Source organism: Zootoca vivipara, chromosome 4, assembly GCF_965207765.1.
Source record: "Zootoca vivipara chromosome 4, rZooViv2.hap1.1, whole genome shotgun sequence".
NCBI classification, from domain to species: domain Eukaryota; kingdom Metazoa; phylum Chordata; class Lepidosauria; order Squamata; family Lacertidae; genus Zootoca; species Zootoca vivipara.
This window is the reverse complement of record NC_142587.1, coordinates 78,327,753-78,347,133: the sequence shown is the minus strand read 5'-3', so window position 1 is coordinate 78,347,133 and position 19,381 is coordinate 78,327,753. Positions and strand designations below refer to the sequence as shown.

The window sequence follows — 19,381 nt, the reverse complement described above, 5'->3', positions numbered from 1 at the left end:
TAGATTGGCAGGAGCTGGGACCGAGCAACGGGAGCTCTTTTGTGAATTTTGACAGAAATATCCTATAAGTATTCAGCAAATAGTTTGTATTCAAGAAATATTTTAATCAACAGCATGCATTGACATTCGACAGCTGCATGCAGCATCAGCCAGCCTAGTTGAAAATCTGACATACAATATTGTACATTTTCACTTATTCATTCAATATAGCTTTTTTGAATCTCTGCCAAATTTCAATTCTGAAAATTTGAGGTTCAAACTGACCTCAAAATCCATATATCAGGATGTTAAAAGTTGGCAGGTTCCAAAAATCTTGTTTCTTTTCTTTGGGGGGGGGGGCAAGTGTAACCCCACCACTTTTTACACACTTCTGTTCATAATGTAGCCTAAGTCTTATTCGAAACTACACATATGCCATTTCTCAGAAAACTGTGGCACACCCAAACCAAGTTACATTTAGAATTTTACACCAACATCTCCTTTGCAGCAGCAAATGCTACATATACAACATGTATTCAGTATACAAGGAATAGCTGCTCTAAATGCACATGAAACTGAAAATAGGCTATTATTTTCAAAATTGTCACAAAGCTGTAAGGAGATCTGGTACTTTTAAAGGAAAGAAGGGTACATTTGTTATACAAGCATTTGCTATCAACCAACCTATTGTATTGAGTTTTCCAAGGCTTCAGCAGCTATTTAACAGAATATGGCCAATTTGTATCAACCTGTGACAAGTGATGCTGTCACTCAGTGGTGCCACAGAGAGCTAGGATATCTAATTTGTTATTATTGTCTCATTTATTTATTAGTATTGTAGAATCAAATAATTCTCATGCACATGCACAAAAGGTTCTATAAAGTATCACTATTTATCTTATAGGCTGCCCCCCCCATCCAAAATTCTCAAGGCAGTTTACAAACACACACACACACTTAAAATTATAGGATTATCAAACTTCTCAAGTTAACACAAGTACAACAGCAAACATAATACTCCCATCACAGCAGTCTCTTAAATAAACCAACACCAATAAAGGCCTGGGTGAACAAATGTGTCTTAACCTAGTGTCAGAAACCCAATCGTCATAGAGGCCATACATGCCTCCAGAAGTGATTCCATATTTGGGGAGGCACTACAAATAAGACCCAAACATGCCAGTGAGTCCTTGAGAAAGGCCCCCTCCACTGATCTCAGGGTCTGGGTTGGCTAATAGAGGGAAAGATGGTCCACCAAATACTCGGATCCCAAGCTATTTAGGGCCTTACATGCCTTACATTTAGGGCCTTAAATTGGGTCTGGTAATGTATGGGCAGCCTGAGCAGATCTTGCACAGCAGCTGTAATATGATCCCACAAAAATGTTCTAATAAGTATTCTAGTAGCAGCATTCTACACTAGCTGAAGTTTCAAGGACTATCTTCCAAGGCAACCCCACACAGACTGCAATGGAGTAATTAAGACACAAGTTTACCAGAGCATACAGTTCTGTGACCTTACTATCTCTTTCTAGGAACAGTAGCTAGCAAACTAATCCAAGTTAGAAACAACTTGGGCCTCCAATGACAATACTGGATCCAGCAGCATTCCCAAGGTACAGACCTGCTCCTCCAGAGACAGGGAGATTCTGCCTAGAGCAGGCTAGTTACTCAGTTCCCAAAACACAGTAATCAGCTACCACCAACACCTTCAACTTGTGAGGATTCAATTTCAGTTTGCTGGCCCTCATCCAGACCGTCACTGCTTCCAGACAATAGCTCAGCACCATCACAGCTTCAATCTGTTTCAGGTGGTATGGAGAAGTAGAGGTGGGTATCATCCACCTATGATGAGCCCACCCTGTACTATGGCAGTTGGTCCTGTGGCTTAGCCCTACTCCAGTTCCTATACTCTATCAGAGAACACATGAAAATTGGACCCTGAATGGTTCACTAAATAAACTTTTTTCCCTTCAGTGCTGGCATCATCAAAACCAGCCCCATATTATGAAAATCACAGGCCCCAGGCCAGAGTCTTATTAGTCTATTTGATAAATCCTGTCCTGAGCAAAACCGCCTCAATCTCCATTGTTGGAAAAATGAAGTCTATGTACAGGATCAAACAGACATTGCACATTGATATGTTTATATTTTAACTACAGAAGCATTTTTGGGAGACAGGATAGGGCGGGGGGAGTACCTGCACAATTAAGTTGTGGGCACACTATAGATCTCTGCTTGGAGCCTTGAAAGCCATTCCTAAAGTAGGAAACACCGGGTTAAGTGGGCTAATGAGCTGACTCCATATAACGCAGCTTCAAATGTTCCATTAAATTGATTTTATTAGAACAGCAGTAAAGCATTATGGAATAACAATGTACTTTTAAAGCTCAGACTTTAAAAAAAAATACAAGACATTTACTAGAACTGAGGTGTAAGTACCGTAGGCTTTCTAGGATCTCTTAACTGCATTCAAATTAGTTGCCCTCAAGCTGTTTCATACAAATTCTGGACCAAGACAGTCTAGCTTTACCTGCTTTTCACAACCCTGAACAAAACAAGATGCACAGCAATTTTGTCAAGACTCCAGGGCACTCAAGAAGAAATGTGATATCATGGCATAGAGCTTGGGCTGAAGTGGGTAGGGGAGCAGATAGAAAAATCACTCTAAGATCACAAGGGCCTTCAACGATGCTATGCCATTTATCTTCCCCAAATGCTAGCTCATTTGAAGATTACTGAAGCAGGAACATTACAGAGAGTTTCCCATAAGACTTCTGATAATTTCAGATTTTGTAATGGTAACATACATGACTATGAAAACTTTATTCTAACAATGAACAGAGGTTTTCCTCTGTCTAAACCTAAGAATGTTTGTAATATCTGCCTCAGCAGTAACAGTTCACAACTTAATTAGTTTTTGATGCAATGCACTAAGCCAAGAGCCTTCACCTTCCTCCCTAAATGCGTCACAGAAATCACTCAGGGGCTATTTACACTGCAGAGGAAAGAATGATTATGATTATCTACTGCAGTCTAGACTACAGAAGCCTCAGAGTAATGCAACATACATACATACATACATACATACATACATACATACATACATACATACACACACACACACACAGTGGTGCCTCGACTTACAAATTTAATCCGTTCCGAAGGCACCTTCATAGGTCAAAAAATTCGTAAGTCGAAAAGCACTACTGGAAACGCGACTTCCCATAGGAATGTGTCACGGTGGCCGGAGTGGACTACTTCAGAGTAACGACGCCACGCAGCTCTGCATTTTATTCTTTTATTGGTGCTGCGTATTTACAGTGCTCAAGTCATTGCTATTTACACGGAGTGATGTGGTCAGTCGGTTTCAGAACCTCCTAATGGCTTTTGGCGCGTCTTTCTCCAACACAAAAGCTTTGGCAGACCCATCCTCTTGCCCCTCCTCTTCCTGCGTAATTCTGGAGTTGGGGGGATGGGTCTTCCCCCCTTGCTTGCCCCTTCCTGTCCCACCTGGGACCCTGGCTCCTCTACCTTGCCTGAGCCTCGGACACGACTTCCTGCTTCCCCACTGGAATCGGAACTCTCCCTGCTTTCCCCTTTGCTCGGGGACGGGCTTGAACTCAGGAGGGGAGGGACTTCGCGATATCCCCTGTCCCTCACATCCACCCCCCTCCCAAGCTCTCCTTCACCCCTCCCCAGGCCCCCCCCATGTGTCGGTGACGACTGGAAGCCTAAGAACTCAGTGCTCTCCGAGCCCGTTGGTGTGAATACCTCCCCCCAGTCCTGCGAGCCCCCCCCTTCCGCCTGGGCGGACGGGAATCCCAAAAAGTCCGTGGCGTCAGAGCTGGTGGGGGTAAAAACGTTCTGCCAATCTGCTCCTTCCTCTGACTGGGTGGATCTCGGTGACACCCATACCTCATCCTCTGGTTCCTCAAACTCCGCTTCCCAGCGCCATGGTGAGCTGCTCTCCCGTGCCTCCTCCTCCTCCCCCTCCCTTTCCATGTGCCAGGGCTTGGGTCTGTGGGGAAAGAGGGCGTGAAATTCTTCCACCAAGAATTCCTCCTGTATCTGAGTGGCTGGGACCCATTCATTCTGGGACGGTGGAGCATCCTCCCATGCCATGAGGTACTCCAGTCCCCCCACCCCCCACCTTGAATCCAGGATGGCCGTGGCCTCATTGAGTTGCTCCCTGCCTTCCCTCTCCCCCCCTCCCTCGGGGGTTTGTTCGCTGTCTCGGAGCCTGCTGCTTTCCCTGTACGGCGACAGCAGCGATCTATGAAACACTGGATGCACCCTCATGTCCTCTGGCAGTGCCAGCCTGTATGCCACCGGGTTGACCTGTTGCGTGACCGTGAAGGGGCCCAGCCTTTTGGGTGCCAGCTTTTTGCACCTCCCTCTGGTGGGAAGGCCCTCCGAGGACAACCACACCTTGTCCCCCACCCTGATGACCTCCCCTAGTCGCCTGTGGCGATCTGCCCCCTTTTTGTACGCTTCCTTGGCCCTCTCCAAGTGTTCTCTGAGCTGCTGGTGCACCGTCTCCAGTTCCTCTGCCCAATCCTCAGCCTGTGGGCCCTCCTCCTCCTCCTCCCCCTCCCTCTCTGGGAAAGATCTGAGGTCGCGCCCGTAATTGGCCTTAAAGGGCGACACCCCTGTGGAGACGTGCACTGCATTGTTGTAGGCAAATTCTGCTAGTGGCAGGCGATCCACCCAGTCCGTTTGCCTCTGGCTGACGTAGCATCTCAGGTACTGCTGCAGAATGGCGTTGACCCTCTCCGCTTGTCCGTTGGTCTGCGGGTGTCTAGCCGTCGACAAGCTGACCTCCACCTGCAGGAGGTTCATGAGCCGCCGCCAGAACCTGGAAACAAATTGGCGGCCACGATCCGAAATAACCCTTAAAGGTAATCCATGCAGTCTGAAAACGTGATCAACAAACAGTTTGGCTGTCTCTTCTGCAGAGACTGCCCTGGCACACGGTATAAAGTGGCACATTTTGGACATGAGGTCCACCACCACCAACACTGCGGTCTTACCCCGGGAAGAAGGCAGATCTGTGATGAAGTCCATGGACAGCACTTCCCACGGCCTGTGTGGCGTGGCTAAGGGCTCCAGCAACCCTGGTGGCGCTGCTCTGACCACCTTTGCCCGCTGGCAGGTGTCACAGCCCCGTACATAGTCTCGAACATCTTCCCTCACCCCTGGCCACCAGAAGTGTCTCATGACTAGGTGAGTGGTCTTGTCCCTTCCAAAATGCCCCGCCGTTGGGTTGTCGTGCATCTGTTTGAGGACCGTACGTCTGAGCTGGGTGGTGGGCAGGTACAGTGCCCCCTTGTAGAAAAGCAGCCCTCTGCGTTCTGCAAAGTCTTTTGCCTGCTCCCTCCCCCCTCTCAGTTCTCTGAAGATGCGGTTGGCAAAGTCATCCGCTGCCGTCAGTGCTGTGAGTTCTGCCTCGCTCACCACTGCTGCTCCGCAGGACCATGCCGACGGGGGGAAAATGTGCCTTGGGGCTGGTGGCTCCTCCTCCTCCATGTACTCTGGCTTGCGGGAGAGGGCATCCGCCCTGACGTTCTGCTCTCCCGGGATGTAGTGTATGGAGAAGTTGAAGTTCGAGAAGAACTCTGCCCACCGTATCTGCCGCTGGTTGAGCACCCTGGCAGTTCTCCAGAACTCCAGGTTCTTGTGGTCTGTGCACACCTGGATGGGGTGCTTGGCGCCCACCAGGAAGTGTCTCCAATGTTTGAACGCAGCGTGGATCGCAAGAAGTTCTTTGTCAAACACGGTGTAGTTGCGCTCGGGCTGTGTCAACTTCCTGGAGAAGAAGGCACAGGGTCTCCACTCCCTGTTGGTGTCCAGTTGCAACAAAATGGCGCCCACAGCTTTCTCAGAAGCATCTGTCTCAATGCGTAGGGGCGCGTCCTGGACCACGTGGAACAGGTTCTGGTCCGAGGCGAACACCCTCTTGAGGCTTTCGAACGCTGCTTGCGCCTCCGGTGTCCACCTGAACTTCTGCTTGCCTCTCAGGCAGTCAGTGATGGGAGCCGTAACGCGAGAGAAGTTCTTGATGAACTTCCTGTAGAAGTTGGCGAAGCCTAGTAGGCGTTGGGCATCTTTGCGCGTCCTGGGGCTGTGCCAGTCCAGGATGGCCTGCACCTTGTCCTTGTCCATCGCCAGCCCCTTGTCTGACAGCTTGTAGCCCAGGAAGTCCACCTCCTTGGTGTGAAACTTGCACTTCTCCAGCTTCACATACAGGTGGTTCTCCTTCAGGCGCTGCAACACTTCCCTGACATCTTTCACATGCTGCACTGGGTCATTGGAATAGATAAGGATGTCATCCAGAAAGACCAGGCAGTTCTTGAAGAGGAGGGACCCCAGGACGTGGTGCATGAAGGCCTGGAAGCAGGCTGAGCCCCCTTGCAACCCGAAGGGCATCACCAGATATTCAAAAGAGCCCAGAGGCGTGAACATCGTGGTCTTCCATTCATCGCCTTCCCGGATCCTGATCAAGTTGTACGCCCCCCTCAGGTCTAGCTTGGTGAAAATCTTGCCCCTGCGTGCTGCTGTCAGGAGATCATCCACTCTGGGCATGGGGAAAGCCACTGGCTCTGTCACCGAATTCAGCCGTCTAAAATCCACCACCAGGCGGCGCTGTTGCGTGTCTTTCTTGTCCACCCAGAAGACCGGGCTGCCCCCTGCTGCCTTGCTTTCTCTGATGAACCCCCGCTTGAGGTTCTTGTCGATGAAAGCGCGCAGATCCTCCAGTTCCTGGTCTGACATGGCGTACAGCTTGGCTGGGGGTATAGTTGCCCCTGGCACCAGGTTGATCTGGCAGTCAAAAGGCCTGTGTGGGGGTAGGTGGTCGGACTCCGCTTCGCTGAAGACCTCCTGCAGGTCCCAGTACGGCTTGGGTATCGCCTCACCCCCTTTGACGTGCATGGTGGCCACCGTGGCTATCGGAGGCCCCTCCCCTGGTTGGTGCTGCATGCAATGTTCCAGGCAAAAGTCCGATCCAAAAGTGATGCATCTCTGGTGCCAACTGATGGAGGGGTCGTGGCGCGCCAGCCAGCTCATGCCCAAGACGATGGGGGGGTCTGAGATGGTGGTGACGTTGAATGACAGTGTCTCTGAGTGCCTTCCCACCGTCATTCTCATGGGGGGGGTTTGATGAGTGATGGCCCCCCCCAGCAGCTCTCTGCCGTCAATGGTTGCCACGTGAAGGGGAAAATCCAGCTGCAGAAGCTGGATCTGGTGCTCTTCTGCAAAGTTTCTCGAGAAGAAGTTCGCTGAGGCACCACTGTCAATTAAGGCAAGGACTGTCAGGGGATAGCCATTTGGGAGCGTTAGCGTGACTTCTAGAACCACTCCTGCTCTGGGAGGGGTGGGCTGGCTCTGCTCCTCTCTGTGCGGGTGGGTGGGCTGGGGCTGTTGTCTGCTGACTGTGCCTGGCTGCTGCCCCTTGTCTCCTGCAGCCAGGCTTTCCCGTTTCCCTGCTGTGGTGCTGCGTCAGTGGGGGAGGGCACCACCGTTCCCGCCCTTCCTTGCCACTCCCTGCGATGTGGGCAGTCTCTGACGAGATGCTGGGGGGAGTTGCAGAGAAAGCAATTCCCGCCCTTTCCCTCCTTGCGTCTTGGCGCCGCTGGGGTTTGAAAAGCCCGCGCGCGCGCGCTATCAATCTGCATGGGTTCCTGGTCCTGGCTGGCCCCAGGCGTGGCTTGAAAGGGTTGTTGGGGGAGTGGTTTCTCCTGCGACCGTGGGAACCAAGCCCGCTTTGCGCGCGTTGCTTGTTTGCCGCTCCACCGGGATTCCTGTCTCACCCCCACCGCCAGAGCCGCTTTGCTCAGCTGATCCATATCACTGGGCTTTGGACCTCTCGAGAGCTCATCCTTCACCTCCTCATGCAACCCCAAGTAGAACGCCGCTTGCATTGGGGGGGACCCCAGTTCCCACCCCAATCTGTGCACCAGCATGGTGAATTTCGCCCAATACGCGCGAACTGTCATATTTCCTTGGCGTAAATTATGAAGTTCCTCCTTAGTCTGGTCCATATGACTATCGGACGAATACATCGTTTTCAAACCTTCTAGAAATAGTTTGACATTCTTCATGCAAGGATTCCTTGTTGCAATTAACGGTCTTAGCCACTCCCTGGCTGCCCCGGTAAGGTGCTCCACAATAAACGCTACTCTGTGCTCATCATCAGGGAACTCATCGTGGTGCAGCTCAAGAGCATACACAATCTCAGTCTCAAAGCCTTGAAATTCCTTCGGGTCTCCATTGAACTTGCTAACTAGGGTCCCAGCTCTCCTTCCTGGCAGCACTTGGACTTGGGGTGCCCCTCCCGCCTTGTTTTTCTCTGCATCCAGCTTGTTTTGGAGGTCTACCGCCACCGCCCTTAATTGCTGCTCTTTTTCCTGAAGCTCTCTCACCTGTTCCGCAAGTTGTAGCCGGTCGTCCTGGACCTTCTTAGTCTCCTCTTTAGCTGCCTTCAATTCTCCCTGCGCCTGCAGCGACAGCTGCTGCAGTTCTAGCTGGGCTTGCTCCGCGATCTGCCGCCACTTCTCCGCCTCTGACACGCTCATCCCGGCAACTCCAAAGTAGCCCAAAAATGATTAGGAGGTTGCTGTCACGGTGGCCGGAGTGGACTACTTCAGAGTAACGACGCCACGCAGCTCTGCATTTTATTCTTTTATTGGTGCTGCGTATTTACAGTGCTCAAGTCATTGCTATTTACACGGAGTGATGTGGTCAGTCGGTTTCAGAACCTCCTAATGGCTTTTGGCGCGTCTTTCTCCAACACAAAAGCTTTGGCAGACCCATCCTCTTGCCCCTCCTCTTCCTGCGTAATTCTGGAGTTGGGGGGATGGGTCTTCCCCCCTTGCTTGCCCCTTCCTGTCCCACCTGGGACCCTGGCTCCTCTACCTTGCCTGAGCCTCGGACACGACTTCCTGCTTCCCCACTGGAATCGGAACTCTCCCTGCTTTCCCCTTTGCTCGGGGACGGGCTTGAACTCAGGAGGGGAGGGACTTCGCGATATCCCCTGTCCCTCACAGAATGCATTGGAAACGGAAAAATTCGCAAGTCGAAGCAACCCTATCTAAAAATTCGTAAGTCGAAAAATTCCTATCTAAAACTGCTGCGGTTTCCTTTCGGATGTCAAGACATTCATAAGCGCGCGGCCATTTGCCCCATTCGTAAGTCGAAAAATTCGGTTGTCGAGTCGTTCGTAAGTCGAGATACCACTGTACATGTATATATATATATATATGCATTATCACAACGCTACCTGAGATTGCAGCTAAGCCGGGCTAACCTCCACTTAGAATTCATACATCAGGTGAGGTATCAACTGGTTTCCAATCACCCTATTTTTATATGGCCAAAGGGCTGAAATCATTGACATATTTCCAAAGTGCAGGACTTTCCACTAGGATGACCGTTGTGCAGATTTTTTGTGTATTGGTCAGACAGGTATTTTGAGAGAGAGAGAGACTCAATTAAAATAAGTACTGAGAGATTGTGAAGATTAATTAATGTGCCCCTTACTAGTGCTGTTGTTTAGTCATGTCCGACTCTTCGTGACCCCATGAACCAGAGCACGCCAGGCACTCCTGTCTTCCACTGCCTCCCGCAGTTTGGTCAGGCTCATGCTTCGAGAACACTATCCAACCATCTCGTCCTCTGTCGTCCCCTTCTCCTTGCGCCTTCAATCTTTCCCAACATCAGGGTCTTTTCCAGGGAGTCTTCTCTTCCCATGAGGTGGCCAAAGTATTGGAGCCTCAGCTTCACGATCTGTCCTTCCAGTGAGCACTCAGTGCTGATTTCCTTCAGAATGGATAGGTTTGATCTTCTTGCAGTCCATGGGACTCTCAAGAGTCTCCTCCAGCACCATAGTTCAAAAGCATCCATTCTTCGGCGATCAGCCTTCTTTTTGGTCCAGCTCTAGTTATGGTCCAACTCTAGTACCCCTTAATAGTACTGAATCACAAAACAAATACTTCTGTATCTCTGGATATTATCAAAAAGCCTATATTGTCAGGCAGATTCAATGAGGAAGATATCAACAATTTTCAAATGGAATATAAAATGAACCAAACCCAGACTTGCCTAAGCATGTGATATGTATGGTAAAATCTGGAACTGGTCAGGGGTGCACATGTAATTCAGATTGTGAGTAATCACACGGAATGTATTCAAGAAACACAAATGGAACTAGCAACAAAATGTTGCAGTGTGGGCTGTGCCTATTCAGGGTTCTAGCCAGCCAACTGTGCCCTCTTTCAGAATACCCCAGTCCTCATCTCCTGCCCCCAATCAGACACTCAATGTTCTATAGCCACGAAATATGCTCAGTGTTTACTGGGATGTTTGGGGGATGCTGTCCCTATTACATGAGGAAGAACATTACATGAGGAAGAACTTTGTGACAGTAAGAGCCGTTGGACAGTGGACTCTCCTTCACTGAATGTTTTTAAGCAGAGGTTTTTGTTGGTCATCTGTCATGGATGCTTTAGTTGAGATTCCTGCATTGCAGGGGATTGGACAAGATGGCCCTTGGGGGTACCTTCCAACTTTTATGATTCTATGATTCCATCTGCCTCCCTACAAAAAAAAACATTTTTTCTGAATTTCTGAAAACTCCAGGGGGTTCCTCCAGGTACAGTGGTACCTCCGAGGTTTCCACAACCGGAGGGACTGCTTCTGCACATGCGTGCATGGTGGTAGAGCGCTTTTGGCATGCACACGCGGCAAAACCCAGAAAAATACTTATGGGTTTGCCGCATTTGCATCCTGAAGGAGGTGTGCGTATCCAGAGGTACCACTGTATTCACAAACCCTTCCTATTGCTTCTCAGTAGTGTCTGGATGGCTACTATTTTGTCAGTACTCACTCTTAGGAGCAATTTTGTTACAACTAAAACATACGCTGCAACTTGTTATATGCACTAACAGAAACTTTTGCATGTTATATTAATTGACTTTGAAAATGCTGTGGTCTAGACTAGGGTTTAATTAAGCCTTGTTTGCATGCGGAAAGAAGTTGTGCATGTGGACAAGAAAGAAGGCAAAAGAGAGTATGCAGATATGGTCTTCTCTGCATACCGCTCTTCTTGTTTGACATTCAGCAACAACAGCCACCATAGCTGTGAAGCAAGTGTGAGGGCAGGAAAAGTAGTTTGACCCAGTCTTTAATGCCACCAACCTCACCAGTTCCAGGCTTGAGACAGATAGTGAGTGGCACTAGCCCCACTATATACAGTGCTTACAGAGGCATAGCATGTGGTTCATCGGTCCCTGAACTCCTAAACAGGACAGGAGAAGCACAGAACATCAGATTGCAAATCTGTGGCCTAGCTAACATACTGATCTAATCCCAGAATAGCAGGCTCTTCTGTACCACCTCAAACCTTCCCATGACATTGGAAGCACATCTCTACCACTGACTAGAAAGTTTTCTACATACTTTTAGCAATTTTAATACCCATTTTCCAGTCCTGAAGACTTAAAAAGCAGGCAAAGCAGGCAAGGGAAAATAGCTGAACATATTAAAGAAGCATTTGGTATATAATGCTATAGCATCCTGTTTTAATTTTGCAAGTTGTGTAACAGAACAAGCTTCACACTAACATAGGCCTCCAATCTTTTTTATAAAATGGAGATTTGTACTGCAACAGCAGCACTATGCAACTGTGTGCAACGAGGGAAACTGAATGGGGTATTGTAACAACAGTATGGCTTGTTTTCCAGAGAAAAAAGCTACTTCTGTAAATATCAGCCACATCATTGTTAAGAGTCATTTATTAAGTCACAAGACCCTGAATTCACAAGCTATCTTCTCCATTTCAATTTATTTAAGTTTCTGAATCTCTTCCTGCACAAACCTGTCAAATTTATTACTGACTGATCCTATATAATTAAGGAAATGTACTGTAGTTTGCACATTTAAAAAAATGATGATAAAACTATGAACAACTTAATAAGAAAAAATAAGTAGTGTACATAATATAGGCACAAATTAAGAGTGAACATCCAGCTAAAAAAATGGTAAGGCACAACACTTGAGTCTAAAGTATGGAGATCAAACATATGTCTCTAGTACTCAAGTTTGGATAATCAATTTGAACCACTATTAGTCTGGTTCACACATAGTGCTACACAATACTTTATCATTATGGCTGAAGTCTGTCCAGCAATTTGTATAGCTTGTTTACAGCCAACAAATCATGATCTGAAGTCATGGTTTGTTGTCTGCTTACAAACCTTGGTTTGTTTTAACTATGGCCTGCTGTTTCATGTGAACACAGTACTCTTCATTAACTATGGCTTATTTGACCACTCCACCCCAGACACTCACCTAACTACAAACAGCAGCTGGAATTACAAAAGAAAAGTTTGGAAAAACAAGTCACTGTTTGCTAGATCATCTGTGTGAGAACTTATGATTAACAGATAGTTTTGTTAAACAAACCATGGGTTAGCATTACAGACAAAGACCACTTTATGTGAGTCCAATGATGTGTGACTGCAACTGTGTGCATTGCACAGAACCCAGGAGTGACTTTTAAAATGGCTAAAATGGCCCGAAAAGAGCCCAGAAAGGGTAAAAAAGGCGTGGACACAAAAGCCTTTGCAGCTGCAATCCCAGAAGCCCTTGCACCGAGTGTTGAAACCTGTGGAGAGCTGGAGTTTGAGCAATGAGGTTTGGAGGGACCAATTGTGTTGGAGTGTGGCATCTGGTAAGTGTTTTTGGTTTATTAAAGGGTTTTTCAAGAGTTTCCAGAGGTTAGAGGGTGTTTGCAGGCTTTTCCAATGGTGTTTCAAATATAAACCTATGGTGCCTTGGAACCTGCGTAAATAGGGAGTTGCCTGCATTTGCTAACCAGAGGAAGTGTTACAGTTGAGTAGAGAGATTTCCTGGGAAGTACCAAGCTAACTTCAAAGGGGCAGTATCAAATACTTTCTAACTACATGAGACATGAAAAAAATTGAAAGGAGATTCAAGTAGCCAAAGCATGAAGAACTATGGCAAAACCCCTAGAAGACATTGATTAGGATAATCTTAGGGACAATGATCCGCAATAAGATAATGCTGACTGTAGTCCTGAGAACATTTACCATACTCCATAGCTCAGTAATGACTAACAAAATACAATGCCCAAATTGCACCTTTTGGAGCACACCATGAACAAGAATTTGTGCTACACTTTGGTGTAGGGAAGTTAGACCAAGTTAGGCCTGGTTCAGAAGGAAATTCCTTGGCTCAAGAAACTCTTGAAGCACATAATTTGGCCCAAAATAGTACATTAAACATAGAATAGGAATGATGAATTGCTGAGGATGATACACACATGACCCCATTGTGTTGATCTTAAGATTACTAAAAAAAATTAAAGGCTTTTCAGTATAACTGTGTCAGTGAAATTGTAGTTATTAATATTCAAACAGAGCATAACAGAATGTTTTAAGTGTTGGAGCACAGTTTGGTCTTCTTAGCTTATTCATTTGAAGTCAGTTTCCTAGACCCCAGGCATAAGAAATCTGGGTCAGAAAGCACAAAGTGTACAGCTAGCTACTCCAACAGAACAAACAGCTACAAGCAAAAAAGCTGCAAAAGGGTCTTTATCAAAACATTTTAAATAACTGCAGTCAAGCATGTTAGAAATTCTTAGAACTCCAACAGGTTAAGTTATAGTCTCTTCAGAAGGTTCATACAAGTGTAACAGTTTTAGCAGGTGTTGGGTTTTTTTTAATACTTTCTCTGCACCTCTCGTTATATCCATTCCTCACATACAAGATCCATTCCCACATCCACTCTGCTAAAAAAACAGCTTGCTGCTATGTTTTTAGAGGAGGGAATATATGGGCGAGTGATTTTTCTGTCCTCACTGGGATAGCTCAGTCAGTAGAGCATGAGATTCTTAATCTCAGGGTTGTGGGTTCCAGTCCTATGTTGGGCAAAAGATTCCTGCATTGCAGGAGGTTGGACTAGATGACTCTTTTGGTCCTTTCCAACTCTACAATTTTATGATTCTGTTATTCCTCCCTACTTACCACAGAGTCAGTATGTATGTTTTTGAAATAGAAGAGCTCAAGGAAGAGAGAGAAGGGCTGTTGAACCATTCAAACCACATGAGGTTGCATTCTTCCTTCATATGGTATTGAACTATCAATTGGTACAATATATGATGGCTATATGCCAGCTCCAGGAGCAGAACAGAGTATGTCTGCTTATAAGTTACTGCAGAACAACATGGGAGGCAGCATTCATGACTTGGGGCTTCTCATAGACATTTGGTTGACCACTCTGGGAAACAGGGTGCTGAACAAGAAAAGGTACAGTGGTACCTCAGGTTACAAACACCTCAGGTTACAAACACTTTGGGTTATAGACTCCCCTAACCCGGAAGTAGTACCTCGGGTTAAGAACTTTATCTCAGGGTGAAAATAGAAATCACGTGGCGGTAGCGGGAGGCCCCATTAGCTAAAGTGGTACCTCAGGCTAAGAGGAGTTTCAGGTTAAGAACGGACCTCCGGAAAGAATTAAGTTTGTAACCAGAGGTAACATAGTATTCTTATGCTTTCATGATTCAAGTCAATAGCAACTACAAAATGATACGAAAAAAGTGTATTTGTCCTTTAGTTCCATGTATTATTTCATCTTCTAGACCACAGTTCTAAAGAAACAGCTCTCCTGCCAGTATTAAGACAAGGGTGATACAGCTATAATACCAAGCAAGTTTACTGAGCCTAGGGCTTGCCGATCGGAAGGTCGGCAGTTCGAATCCCCGTGATGGGGTGAGCTCCTGTTGCTTGGTCCCAGCTCCTGCCAACCTAGGAGTTTGAAAGCACGTCAAAGTGCAAGTAGATAAATAGCATTTCTGTGCGCTGCTTCTGGTTTCGGTGTTCCGTTGCGCCAGAAGCGGCTTAGTCATGCTGGCCACATGACCCGGAAAAACTGTCTGTGGACAAACGGCGGCTCCCTCAGCCTGTAAAGTGAGATGAGTGCCGCAACCCCAGAGTCGTTCGTGACTGGACTTAACTGTCAAGGGTCCTTTACCTTTTTTTTCTTTTTTCTTTTTGCAGTAACAGAAATAACCTGTTATTTTCCTTAAGCCAGTTCTAATGTGAGCAGAGCCCAGTGCTCTGATAGGGATACAAATCACCACCAGACCTCAGACTGATCAACTGATAAGTGGAGAGGAAGCTATAAGCACCCCATCTGCTGACTGGCATTGAGGAAGTGCTGTCTGCCTATATGTATGTCTGCTTGTGTGCATGCACTTGTTCTCATGGGTGTGGAGTGTTCACATCCATTTTGGAGCACATACACGATTAGTGTGCAGCCCCCAGAGGGTTGGCCAAAGATGAATGTGGCTCTCGGGCAAAAGAAAGTTAACCATCCCTGCACTAAGTATAAATACTTTAAGGGACACTTCCTTTTCCTGTGTACGGTAATTCAACTAATCTATGTAGTGTATTTCAACGAGTCTTCTTTAAGGTTTCATTATTTACTTATATTATTTTAAAACTGCCATCACAGAATCCCCCTGCAATATGATTGTTTTTACAGGATTATTTAGTGCATTTTAGCCTATGCTCTCAGTTTGCATGGGTTGGTGAGAGCTAAACAGGTCTGTCAAGCATCCATGTGAACCAAGTATGCAGAACATGCCCCATATTTCTCTGTGGATACACATTCAAATTATTGCAGATGGTCAAGATAGAAAGTGTAGTGAGATGACTTTGACGAGAACTTGCTAGTGGTTTCCTCTGCTGGATTTTTGGCCATTCTACAGTGGTGCCTCACTTAACGAATGCCCTGCTTAACGAAATTTCCGCTTAACGAAAGGATTTTTCGAGCGGATCTTGCCTCGCTAGACGAATGCGTTTTACAAAAGATTCGTCTAGCGAATTGTGGTTTCCCATAGGAATGCATTGAAATTCAATTAATGCGTTCCTATGGGCAAAGAAAAGTCGAAAAAATTCAGTGCATTCCTATGGGATTCGCTAGACGAATTTTTCGCTATAAGAAAAGACCCGTGGAACGAATTAATTTTGTCTAGCGAGGCACCACTGTACTGTTTTGATGGGACTGCAGGCCCTTCTCCATGCATACAGTTTGCATGCATAAAGTCCCAGATTCAATCACTGACACCTCCATTTTTTAATAAAAAAGACTCAAATAGCAGGTGTTGGGAAAGGCTTCTGCTTAAGACTTTTGCAAGCTGCTGTCTGAAGAAGTGAGAAAGGTGAGCATCATTAGCTCAAAGCAGCCAGGCAGGCCAAACTCCAAAGCCTGGCAGACTTAATTACTGTATGTCTCTGAGCTGCAGCCCCCTCCTCCCCCATTCCAAACAGTAACTTTCTGCTTCATAATTGTCAACTGCATCAGGGCTACCCTTACAAGCATTAAAAGGAGTGCTATAGGCCATCTAATGCAACCCCTTGCCCTCTGCAGGAAATTCAAAGCTAGAGAATTCCCAACAGATGGCTACCCGGCCTCTGCTTGAAGAACTCCTGCAAGGGAGAACAACCACTATCTCATGTAATTAGTTCCATTATTTAACTGCTCACCATTAAGAAGTTTCTCCAAATGTCCATTATTGAATTTCAGTCTTGAACTGCAGTCCTGACCCCTCAATCAACTACTTAGGCAAGGTTGCACATAGTTCCCTTTATCAGAGAAGACAAAATAGGAGTTGAGCAGTTCTGCCTTCACTGAATAAACTCTCTCCAAACCATTTGGCTGCATTTTTTTAATGTGTTGTGGATTTTCCTGCAAGGTTGATTGGGCGGAGGGGCTTTAAGCATCACAGACAAATGGGAAATGAAACATTGTGGCGAAAATATAAGAAGAAGGCTTATGGGAAAATAAGTGGATGTGAAGGAGGAAATGCTATATCGAGAATGCTTCTTTTTATATTAGTGTTCAGAGTTGGGGGTGGGATTGCTTCCTATATGTGATAATCAAATATTTTAGCTTTTCAGTGATTACTGTTTTTCCACCCCAGATATAGCCATTATTTGAATTAGACATACTCAATTCTGAAGTTATTTCACAGCCAGCAACAAATTTACAAACTTTCTTGCATAATATTGTTCATCTATTTCCAAATACAGTTATTAAGCAGAATCAAGCACCTAGTTGTTTCTTTGTACCTCTTTACCTATTCAGGTTTTTTAAAGAAAATGTCTCTCAAAGCTCATTATATTCAAAATATGGTATTGGGCCTTTGGCAACTTACATGTTCCAAATGATTTTCAACCAGCATCAACCAAGCATTTTACATTGCCCTATTTCTGAGGTTTTGTTTTTTCACTCACACTATCATGCAAAAAGCAATAAAAAATCCATCTGAATTTCCAGTTTAAGTCCAAGACTGCTTCCTGTTCTGTTAGATTAATCATTCAAACTACAAGGTTCTAGACAACAATATAGAACAAGCACTGCTAGGTTACATGGCAAACAATTCCAATTCCCTGTCAGATTATTATTACATTATTACATTATTGTTTATAGCTGAAGTAAAGAAGCCCAGAATATAAGGTCTAGTATGACCACAGTTTTGACAGTTCAGTGTTTACTGTTAAAGAAATGCTCTCAACTTCCATGTTTCCAAGATTTGATCAAACAGAGATCTCAACAGATAACTTGATCAAAAACTTTTAGAAATCTTTTAAGGTACTGTTCTGTAAAACTTGAGAGGCTCCATTTTAGAACATGACATTAGTGGCATTAAAATTATTGAAGCTATTTTCAGGTTACCTTGCAAAATAGATTCTTTAAATTCAAGCCCCAATGACTCCAACAATAATTAAACCATGAATTTAAGATTTCTCAAGAATTCTGCAAAGAAAAGCACTTGAGCAAGGCATTGACACTAATCAAAATTTACACACAAGCACAATCCAGCCAAAATTAGGAGTTTCATATCTCAATAATTTCAGTTACATTTATTTCAAAAAGAGTTAACATACATTACAGTGGTGTCCAAACTTTTTTCAAAGAGGACCAGATTTGATAAAGTGAAGGGATGTAGGGGATGTGAGGGCCGACCAAAGTTCTTGACCTTTTTTTAGGTTAAAATTGTTGAGGTTTTTTTAGGATTTCACCTAAGGAAATAAACTGCCACAGGGGCCGGATTAAACCAACCGGCAGGTCGGATTAGGCCTCCAAAACTGACTTTGGACATGCCTGACATACAAGCTTAACTCTTAAATCAAATTGGGCTTTGGCTGGATTGCATCTTGTTTCATTTCCGGTTAGCAAATGTTTCAGTACATACAGCCAACACAACTATATAGTAAGCTTGAGTGTGTTAGTGCGTGAACACACCCAACCAACATAAGCTGGCCTGGTTCACATGATACCTTAATTCAACCATGCGAATGTGCAGGCTCCTGGAGAAGTTCCCAGTTCCTGTACCAAAGTTTGGCTTAGTGTGTTGTCTGAACCCAGGACTTGTGGTTAGTAAGGAAAGAAATGAACCACAAGCCTCGGTTTGGACAACATGCTAAAGCATTTGGGGGGGGGGAGAGACTGCTGCAAGCAATATGTTGTGTAAATTAAGCCACATGACATCTGATTCACTTTAGCTCTTTATTCAGGTACCTGGAGAGTATATCTGATATCATGAGAGCCAGAAAGTCCTCTCAACATCATACAGAGTGCAGCAGTATTTATACATTGATTATGAATCAATGCAATCAAGAGTCATGTGGCTTGATTTCCACAAGTCTTAAATAAAAAACAAGTGTAATTCTGATCCACATCAAATCTTATCTTATCCCTAGCCTTAAGAGAAAAATTGGTTTTTGCTTAACAACTACAATAGCTGCCGTCCAACAGTAATCAGTAATAAAGGTCTGGGTTTTTAGAACATTTCATTATGCATATACTTATGTATTAATATGCACAGTATTTCAAAGATTTGTAGAGTGGAAGGGCTCACAAGGATCATCTAGTCCAACCCCCTGCAATGCAAGAATCTTTCACCCCAAGTGGAGCTGGAACCCACAACCCCAAGATTAAGAGTTTCACGCTCTAGCAATTGAGCTATCCCAGCTTGCTCTTCAGGAAAGACAAGATGAAAAATACAAATACAGGGAAAAATCACCATCAGATTAAAAGGAATCTATGACAACCAAGATGAACCATAAAAGTTCATGTTGCTTCAGGACAGAGGATTTAATGACGTGTGGTCTGAATGACATGTGGTATGTCTCTCCTCTCTCTCTACTTCTAAAACCAACTGAGCAATCATATACTTTTTATTCAGACATTTTACAGAATTTGTTCTCTCAGGGCCAAGCACAAAAGGAATAACCTGCAGGCAGGGCATGCTTTCGTCCCACTTACCAAAGCGCGCTCACCACAGGGGGAACACTGTAAGCAGAAAAGGGCAATGT

At 45.6% G+C, this 19,381-nt stretch overlaps 1 protein-coding gene across 2 annotated transcripts in view; it reads right to left on the bottom strand.

Annotated features, from left to right (window-relative positions):
- Nucleotides 1-19,381, bottom strand: part of UBL3 (ubiquitin like 3) — a 52,735-nt gene that overhangs the window by 22,604 nt on the left and 10,750 nt on the right. The window contains exon 2 of one of the 2 annotated variants that reach the window (XM_088668234.1): nt 19,332-19,358. The exons of the other annotated variant lie outside the window; for it this stretch is intronic. Coding sequence (XP_088524360.1) covers nt 19,332-19,358 — 27 coding nt within the window. The remainder of the gene's footprint in view (nt 1-19,331; nt 19,359-19,381) is intronic. 2 annotated transcript variants of the gene reach the window in all.